The following is a 9,817-nucleotide window of genomic DNA, read 5'->3' as shown; positions in this document are numbered from 1 at the left end:
CAGTTGCTCAAGCCCTTACAGGGGCACACGGTTGGGGGGGGGATCTTGAATCCCCTACCCCGTTCGACTCTATGAATATGTGATGGAGGAGAGAGGGGAAAAGAGGGAGAGGAAGAAGAAGGCTAAGCCCCCCTCTGCTCCAAATCCGGCATTGCCACTGAGCCCTTATAGTCATCTCACCAGCAAGAACTCTCACCACCAACCTAAAATTCAAACTCAAATGACCATGGGAGCTCAAGAGGAAAATGAATAGTGAAAGGAAACCCTAAGAGACACAAAAACAAAAGTGAAATTACCAAAAGATCACTGGAAATGGTGAGAGAAATATATACATCTTTGAAGTAAAAAATGTACCTAGAAGTTTTAGCCAGAAACGCCTGGGCAACACTTAGACACTGGTAGAAACTAGTTAGCTTGGAATTTCCGGTCGAATTGCTAGAAAGTTCCGGGCATGGTTCTCTATGGATACCCAAGCCTGTGCAAGTGTTGTGCAAAAATGTCTTTCATCTATGAATGTGGACTGTGAGCGCTTTAGATCAACATAGGCATATGATTGGTACCCTCTGGATAGTACGGATTTCCTAAACTCAAAAGCAATATATAAAATTAATTTAAATGAAGCTTTGAGTCCTCTCACCATTATCATTTCTTTTCTGGGGTCTGCATGCGCATCTAATCATCTTGGACTAATTATCTGCATTGAACTTGATAAATTCATTAGTCTCATAACCGTTTTTCCATTAATCAACCAAAACACACTCATGCCTTGCTCGTTTTATCCCCCACCCGAGGGGTTTGAGAGGGATTTGGAGGGGATTAATTCTACAAATATTATGGTGTGGAATTATTCCCCCGCAATACTCTCCAATCCCTCTCTTATGAGGATTAAACAAATAAGTCCTTATGGGGCTAGATGCACTTTTAGCTGTTAAAGTATAAAAATATCAGTAGATCATGGAGAAACACCATTAGCATTCTGCCTCGACGGTGTTGTTGGCTCCACCAGTGCTCTTCAAATCAATTGACATATTCCATTTCTCACTGAAACTTCCATAAAAGCCAAGCAAAGCATATTTCAACGACAATCCTGAAGAAAATATGTGGCATCATATTTTGACTTATTTCGGTCACTTTTGTTACTTGAGTATGTTGATTTGAAAATATGGCAACATTCATGAAAAAAGTTATATTTACTCCTCTGGACTAATTGAAGGACCACTTAACCCTCTAAACTATACTTTTTAGCTTATTTTACCCCTAAACTATTAAAAATTATGCCAGTTGTATTGTACAGTAAACTTTTTTAAGCCATAGATGACGACGTTATTAAAGTTCAAAAATATTTTAAAATTTTTCATGGTGTTTGCTTGAATTAAAAAATGCAATCGTAAGTTCTAAATGCATCCATGTTCTACCAAATTCTCAGTGCAACCTATGATTTTATAGAAATAAAAAAAGAAAAATAGTGTTTGGAAAGTGAACTGAACTGTTTTCAATAATTTGGGACGTAAAATGAGAAAAAAATAGTGTAAGGTTAAGTGATGCGATCAAATAGTTGGGGGAGTACTATTTTTCTACTCCATCTATTCCAAAATATAAAAGAATTTAGAGAAAACAGAACGAATCTGGACGAATCTGGACAGAACGAATATGCCATATCCGTTCAAAATATGTTATAAGGAGTAGCAACGAAGGGAAAAAACAAATTTTAGGCGTCCGGATTCATCCTCATTCTATTTTTACGGAGCGTGCAGGCAACAATCAAACAAAAACCGGATAAGATCTATTCCTCCGCTAAATTAGGCAACACAACAAAGCATTCCCCTAAAATCAAACAAAGAAGGTAAAAACAGGAATAGATTAACGCAATCTACGTGGTGCGCGTAGCAATTTTCGCCTTGGGCTGTACGCCTCCCCCCCATCTCCCACTCCCACGACGTGTCCGCACCCGCGGTCCACCTCCCGATGCGCATGTCCTACGCCGCCCTCTCCCCTCCCTCCACGTGTCCCCCATCCCCGATGCCCCCCACGTGGGACTGACCTGTGGGCCCCCACCCTCCGATTGCCCCCACGTGTCAGCCTCCCCCCTCCCCACCCCGCGCGAGACGGCGTCCGTTTGCCACCCCGCGGCTAACCCAACCATGGTTCGGAAGCGTCGCGACACCGCGAGGGTTAACCCAACCGCGGTTAGCGGAGGGGGCCTCTCTGGTTTATATAGCCGCGCCTCCTCTTCCCCTCCTCTTCACCACAGCGGATCACGGCGGCGACTTCGGACGAACACCTTGCCTCGCCGGAGTTGGAGAAGAGGAGAGGAGTTAGAGAGCAAGATGATGATGATGGGTGAGGGCGCGCACGCGCCGCCGTGGCAGCAGCACGTGGCGTCGCCGGTGAGCGGCGTGGAGGGAGGAGGTGGGAGGGAGAGCGAGGTGGTGGCCGCGCCGTACCACCTGCTCGACACGCTGCGGCATTACCTGCCGTCGAACGAGGCGGCGGCGGCGGAGGATGAGGAGGAGGCCGCGGCGGTGGCGGCGGCGGTGGACGCGTACGCGTGCGATGAGTTCAGGATGTACGAGTTCAAGGTGCGGCGGTGCGCGCGCGGGCGGAGCCATGACTGGACGGAGTGCCCCTTCGCGCACCCGGGGGAGAAGGCGCGGCGGAGGGACCCCAGGCGGTACTGCTACTCCGGCACGGCGTGCCCGGACTTCCGCAAGGGCGGGTGCAAGCGCGGCGACGCCTGCGAGTTCGCGCACGGGGTGTTCGAGTGCTGGCTCCACCCGGCGCGCTACCGGACGCAGCCCTGCAAGGACGGCACCGCCTGCCGCCGCCGCGTCTGCTTCTTCGCCCACACCCCCGACCAGCTCCGCGTCCTCCCGCCCTCGCAGCAGCAGGGCTCGAACAGCCCGAGGGGTTGCGGCGGCGGCGGCGCGGGCGCCGCGGCGTCCCCGCTCGCCGAGTCCTACGACGGCTCGCCGCTCCGGCGCCAGGCGTTCGAGAGCTACCTCACCAAGAGCATCATGTCGTCGTCGCCCACCAGCACGCTCGTCTCCCCGCCGAGGTCGCCGCCGTCCGAGTCCCCGCCATTGTCGCCCGACGCCGCCGGCGCGCTCCGTCGCGGCGCGTGGGCAGGAGTCGGCTCCCCGGTCAACGACGTGCACGTCTCGCTCCGCCAGCTCCGCCTCGGCTCCCCGAGGTCGGCGCCGTCGTGCGCCTCCTTCCTCCCCGCCGGCTACCAGTACGGCTCCCCCAAATCCCCCGCCGCCGCCGCCGCCGCGGCGCTCTACAGCCTCCCGTCCACCCCGACAAGGCTATCGCCGGTGACGGTCACCACCGCCTCCGGCGCCACCGTCACCGTCGAGCCGCTCGACCTCGGGCTCATCGAGGAGGAGCAACCCATGGAGAGGGTGGAGTCCGGGAGAGCTCTCCGGGAGAAGGTGTTCGAGCGTCTCAGCAAAGAAGCCACCGTGTCCACCGACGCCGCCGCCGCCGCCGCCGGCGTCGCGCCCGACGTCGGCTGGGTATCCGACCTCATCAACTGAGCAAACCCAACAAGGCGGCAGCCATGGCTGAGTAAGAATTTTCCTCATGCCTCCATAGTGGAAGCAGAAGGTAGCAGGAAGAGAAGGAAAAAAAAAGAAAATGGAAAAGTTTTTCCAACCAAAAAAATTCTATTATTTTTTTATTTTAGTTTCTTGCTTGTTAGATTCTCCTAATCCTTGTACATATGTTCATCATCATCATCTACCATCCTATGTGAATATTCTTGGATGGATGTTGGGGGGGCCAGGGAGGCAGGCAAAGGCAAAGGCAGGATTTGTTTTGGGGTTTTTCTCAGTTCAGTTCAGTTCAGTCCAGATGGTGGTGGCCATGGCTGCAGCTGCAGTACAAGAAGAAGAAGATCAGAAATGGATCAAGATATGTGGTTAAATCTTGTTTTGTACATAGTGTGTGTGTCAAGTGTGTATTTTTACTTGAGATCTTGTGGAGAGATGAAGCATGCATAGAGCATGATCTGATGATCTGATCACAACAACGGCGATGATGAAGATGAAGAACAAGAAGGTGGTGGTTTGGCCGGATTCTGCGCCAGTTTCTGCGATTCCAGAACGTCGTCATGATGATTATTATTGTTATTGCTGTTAATTAAGTCTGAAGAATTTAAGCTCGTTTTCGTCGGATGGTATAGCCAGCCGATGGTTCAGCTAGCACCTCCATTATTATTATCACTATTGTTCCTCTTTTTTTTTTGTTCATTTTGTTTCTCATCAAGATGGGATCGATCCGGCGACATATTATTGCTCTGTATTTTGATCATCAATGTTATTGTTGTTTACCTACTGATCTAGTAGCTCACAAATTAGTACCATTATTATATTGTGGTACTTTTTACTAAGCTTCGGCTGTGTTTAGATCCAAAGTTTGGATCCAAACTTTAGTCCTTTTCCATCACATCAACCTGTCATACACACACAACTTTTTAGTCACATCATCTCCAATTTTAACCAAAATCCAAACTTTGCGTTGAACTAAACACAACCTTCATGGGAGGTTCAAATGTTTTGTCATGTGAGGATGAAATGGGTATGGTTTAGTGAAAGTTAATGCTTATATTTGAATAGCTCACAAATTAGTATCGGTTTAGTTGTCTATGAAAAACTTGACAGACGGGTTTAAAATGATCCGCAGCTTCTACTAGTGTCTGTCGAGGGAGAAATTTTCTTTTTCAAAACCTGAGTTCGGCCTATCCTATACCAGAGGCTCTATCACCATGTCAATATTGAAGTCCTTTGAACAAGACCACATCACGAAGTTTATTGAATAGTAGTTACTTTTTTTAGAAAAATAGCTCTATTAATTAATAAACTAGTTGTTTCCCATAAAAAATGGTACTATACACACATACACACACAGACTATGTTATAAAGGTTTTTTTCCGATTCTTTTTCTCAGCTATAAACCCCATAATAAGTTCTTATTTAGGTACCGTGCAAGGACTATATGGTATGTGAAGTTTGCGTCATAAAAGAACTTCTACGAACACGGCAATTTTTTTAAACAACCCTCGTAAAATAGTGCAGAGTTTTATATTGAGAACACGCCAACGAACACGATAAATTGAGCTGACTACATATGGATACATGGTTATTAGCTAGGGCAAGCATGCATGCATCTCACAAAAAAAAATCTTGCAAATACGGATGGGATGAAGTTGCAGTCGAGTACTCCTACAAAACTTATCTTAAGCATCGTACAAGTAGATGCACTGTGGCAATCCAGTACAAGTACATGTACATACAGCACTATGGATTGACAAAGTTAATTAAAGACAAAGGGATCCATCATCCATCATCCGGCCATGGCGCCATTGCCGGTGGTTTTTTTAAGGTGCAACAGTAGCTAGGGCACAGTTGTTTGAGCCAGAAAGTCATGGAGCTCTTGTGAAGAGGGAAGTAAGGGTGTGTTTAGTTCACGTTAAAATTAGAAGTTTGATTGAAATTGGAACGACGTAACGGAAAAGTTAGAAGTTTGTGTGTAGGAAAGTTTCGATGTAATGGAAAAGTTAAAAGTTTAAAGGAAAAGTTGAGAACTAAACCAGATCTAAAGGAGGAGAGGATGAGTAGCTAGGCTAGCTGGGGCCATAAGGTCCGGCCGGTCGGCATGCGGCAAGAATGGGAGAGGTAGATGAAGAAAGCAGGCGACCTGATCGAGGGTTCATCGGTGGAGCACGTACCGCACTTCACAAGGATTTGTAGTTAAATTTCAATTTTGTTGTTTCAAAAGTGATTTTTAAATACTCCAACTAATGTAAGTTGATAAGATCGAGTATCTTGCGATTTTAATTTTGTGTGGGTAACTGTTTTACCCATGCAGGCTTGCTCGAAGCCGTTTACATGACTACAACAATTTATTCCCCCAATTATAAAATAAATAATTTTTTTACTGGACATAGCATATGTTCAGATTTATAAAGTTGGTTTATTTTAGAATGGAGGGAGTAAGCTAGGCCTTGTTTAGTTCCTAAAATTTGTTTTCTCAAAAACGTCACATCAAATCTTTAGCTATATGCATGAAGCATTAAATATAGATAAAGAAAAAAAACTAATAGTACAGTTTGCATGGAAATCGCGAGACGAATCTTGAGTCTAATTAGTCCATGATTAGCCATAAGTGCTACAATAATTTACATATGCTAATAATGGATTAATTAGGCTTAATAAATTCGTCTTGCGGTTTCCAAGCGAGTTATGAAATTAGTTTTTTCATTTGTATCCGAAAACCTCTTCCGACATCCGATCAAACGTCCGATGTGACACCCAAAATTTTTATTTTCGCGAATTAAACAAGGCCTAAGGTAAAGGCATTACCTAAAAATTAAATTTAAGAAATAATATGTTTTTACTATTTAAGTTCCGAAAGATATGGTGGAAAATAGCAAAAGGCCACTAATTTAATTCTGAAATTTACTCCCTCCCTAACAAAATATAAAGTCACATAGTATTAAAAATCTAGACAGAACCATCTTATACTATGAATTTGGATAAGATGTTATCCTGATTCGTAATACTCCTTGTCCCAAATTATAATACTCCTTCCAGATAATCCAAATCAGTTATCTGAAACGTCAAACAAAAATAACCGGTGGTACTACTAAATATTCATATTTTCGGTCAGAGGGAATAATTCTAAAGATCAACAAACGTTAAAGTATAGAGGGGATTTTCCCTATATCCTTTGTACATTTCTTGTATGAATTGAAGAAAAACTCCATGCATCTAAACGATTTCGTGTCGTGAATCCCGGAAAATAACCCTCTGCACCCGATCGGGCCACCTAAATTTTGGCCGGATATTAGATCGAGAGACGCGTATCCGGATGGATGGATATGGATATGGATACGGATTGGATGCATGCATTGCATCCATGGATCGATGCATGAATGCAGCAGCAGAAAGCATTATCCATGGACAGATCGATAGACGGATGCAAACAGTGGCAAAGGGAGACGAACTGGGTTGGAGATAGTGCAAAGGCCGGGGCCTACGGCAACAGAGGAATTATTACGTGGCTGAGTTCGGGAGATGGAGTTGGAAACTGCAAGTACGAAACACGATGTTGCTCGTTAATACGTGATTAATTAAGTATGAGTCTAAAACTTTGAAAAATAAATTAGTAAATTTTTTAAATAAACTTTTCTATATAAAATTTTTATAAAATATACCCCGTTTAGCCGTGTAGAAAATGTGCTCGTGAAATAAAAGAGACGTTGGGAAGGAAGGGGCAGAGCAAGTAGCTGCTGCTCCCAAAGGGGCAGAGCAGCCCTGGAAGCTGCTGGATCTGGTAGCTAGAACCGGACGCAGTACGTGTCTCTTGCTGTCACAGTGCTAAATAGGAGTTCTAGCTACCTACCTTTTTCTTTTCTTTGGAGTGCAGATCTCATCCGATGGCAAAAGAGATCTGCCAGCTAATGCTTGTAGAGAATGCAAGGATATGATTGGATAAGTTATGGAAAATTGTTTATATGGGTAAATTAAATATTAGATTATAAACCTAATAAAGAAAGTAAAATTTATTTTACACTACGAACTATCGAAAACGATAAAATAGTTTAGAGTAGTAAAATGAAATGCTCCCCCATCCCAAAATAGTAGCTTATGTCTAGATTCGTGTAAAAAACTAAGTAATTTTGAGATAGATGGAGTAGCTTAGAATAAGTTAAAAAAATACATACATAAAATGCTCTTTTATGAAAAAAAATACCTTTAAAAATGTGGCATGAATAACCCACGCACAATCCATCATCCATAATCTACGAACAAACGAGCTCTTACTTGTATGACTTATCCTAGCTAGTTGTTATGGTGCAATATGTTATGACTTACTTTCTCCGCTTCTAAATGTAAAGGATTTTGATGATAAATTGGATGTAAATGAATTGTACTCCTTAATGTAGGTTAATCCTCAAAATTTCTTATATTTAGGAACAGAGAGAGTAACATATTTTTTTATATTGGTCTTTGACTACTGCATTGATATGAATGTATTTTTTTAGCTTTGGCTTATATGCCGAAAGACATGCGACCAATAAAAAAAGAATGGGACAAGTCTATTTGTCCCATCAACTATTACGTCTATCTAAAAAACGTTCTTAGTTTGAAAACCATGTATAAGACTCCTTTCAACTCTTCACACCATTTAATTTTGTCCTACTCATTCAAAACATGTCACAAATTATCTGTCTTGCAATTCAAGCAAATCTAGCACAAGCTCAAAGCTCCATGTTCCATAAAAATACAAAATAGTCACCTTGTCCTCCCATGCACTATATAACCTTAGCCATAGATCAATCTATCGGCTAAATCGTACAGAAGGAGACTCGAATGGTTGCATCCTACACCACCAAAGATCATGGAAGATGATAAGATGATGTGATTTGTGGCTTGTAGTGTGAGATCGATAAAGGATGGTGCATGTAGACCGAGGGCATGGTGATGGTGGTGGCACAATGAAGAGGGAAATGGGAGAGTGAGTTTTCTTAATAGAGGAGAACGGATGAAAGGGGAATTGATATTCTGCTAAGGTATATATATAGACTTTTTTTGGAGTACTTTATCTTAATAACAGCAGGGAAATAGGTGTATTTGAAAGAAGTTTAAATATGGTGATGGGTCCAATTTGATAGAGTATTGACCATATCATTATAGTGGATTATTTATACAATTATAGATATAAATTAAATGTTTAGATAACTAAACTTAACAAATAACTTAAAAAATATAGGATAATTACAAGGAAAAGAAAGTCTATTTAAAGAAAAAAAATAGAGATTTGGAGTAAATAATCCGCGATGATAATCTGATGGAGTAGCTGAAAAGGACATGCCTATGATATGTCAGATATAAGAGAAGCCCTACTGGAGATCTTAATTTGCTAATAGTGTCCCTGAAATAGATCGAACAACATGATATATGGACGGCTCTACATCGTCGTCCAATTGATCATGCATGCATTCGATATGCATCAATCTTACCATCATACTAGATCGAACAGTTGACAGGGCATGCAAGTATGAAATGTTGACTCTGGGTGTGTTCGGCACCCCTTTTTCCAACCCATCCCCGTTTTTTGTGCGCACGCTTTTTAAATTGCTAAACGATGTTTCTTTTTTGCAAAAAGTTTCTATACGAAAGTTGCTTAAAAATCAAATTAATCTATTTTTTTAAAAAAATAGCTAATAGTTAATTAATTATGAACTAATAAATCGCCCCGTTTTCCGTGTGGAGGGATTAGTTCCCATTCAGTGAATCCAAACACAGCCATCTATAAGCTGCTAACTAACTAGCTGTCCTTTTAATTCTAGATCTTTCTGAAATCTTGACTGCGATCGATTTTTGTTTGTGTATGAACTGGATTGAATGCACCGGAATAACAAATTAAAAGTAGCCGAGTAGTCGTTCGCCATCAGGATTGGACGTCAGGTGAGGAAAATTTGGCTCCCTATCTTGTCAACTAATAATCCACCAATTCTCACTCGTATTCGAGTTTCACCCGGGTGCATGACTACATCACAGTGCATACGTGTACCATGAAGAAGAACTATTCGTCCTGGCCATCACAAGTTGCATATGTGCGTTCATCACTTCATCGACAATGACAAAAGATGCATATGCATGAGAACACTAAGGTGGTGTTTGAATATTCTGAGGATGAAGATGAAAATTAAGTGTTTCACGCAAAACAAGATTGTAATAACATGTGATTAATTGAGTTTTAATTATTTCAAACTTAAAAAATAGATTAATATGATATTTAAGAACAACTT

General features: G+C 42.6%; 1 protein-coding gene across 1 annotated transcript; it reads left to right on the top strand.

Annotated features, from left to right (window-relative positions):
• Positions 1-2,244: 2,244 nt before the first annotated feature.
• On the top strand, positions 2,245-4,388 carry LOC4338037 (zinc finger CCCH domain-containing protein 35-like). The gene has a single exon (NM_001420246.1). It carries the CDS (start codon positions 2,328-2,330, stop codon positions 3,534-3,536), a length of 1,209 nt encoding a protein of 402 aa, NP_001407175.1. The 5' UTR covers positions 2,245-2,327; the 3' UTR covers positions 3,537-4,388.
• The last annotated feature ends 5,429 nt before the right edge of the window (positions 4,389-9,817 follow it).

This window comes from Oryza sativa, chromosome 5 (assembly GCF_034140825.1).
Source record: "Oryza sativa Japonica Group chromosome 5, ASM3414082v1".
NCBI lineage: Eukaryota > Viridiplantae > Streptophyta > Magnoliopsida > Poales > Poaceae > Oryza > Oryza sativa.
This window is presented reverse-complemented; position numbering and strand designations above follow the sequence as displayed.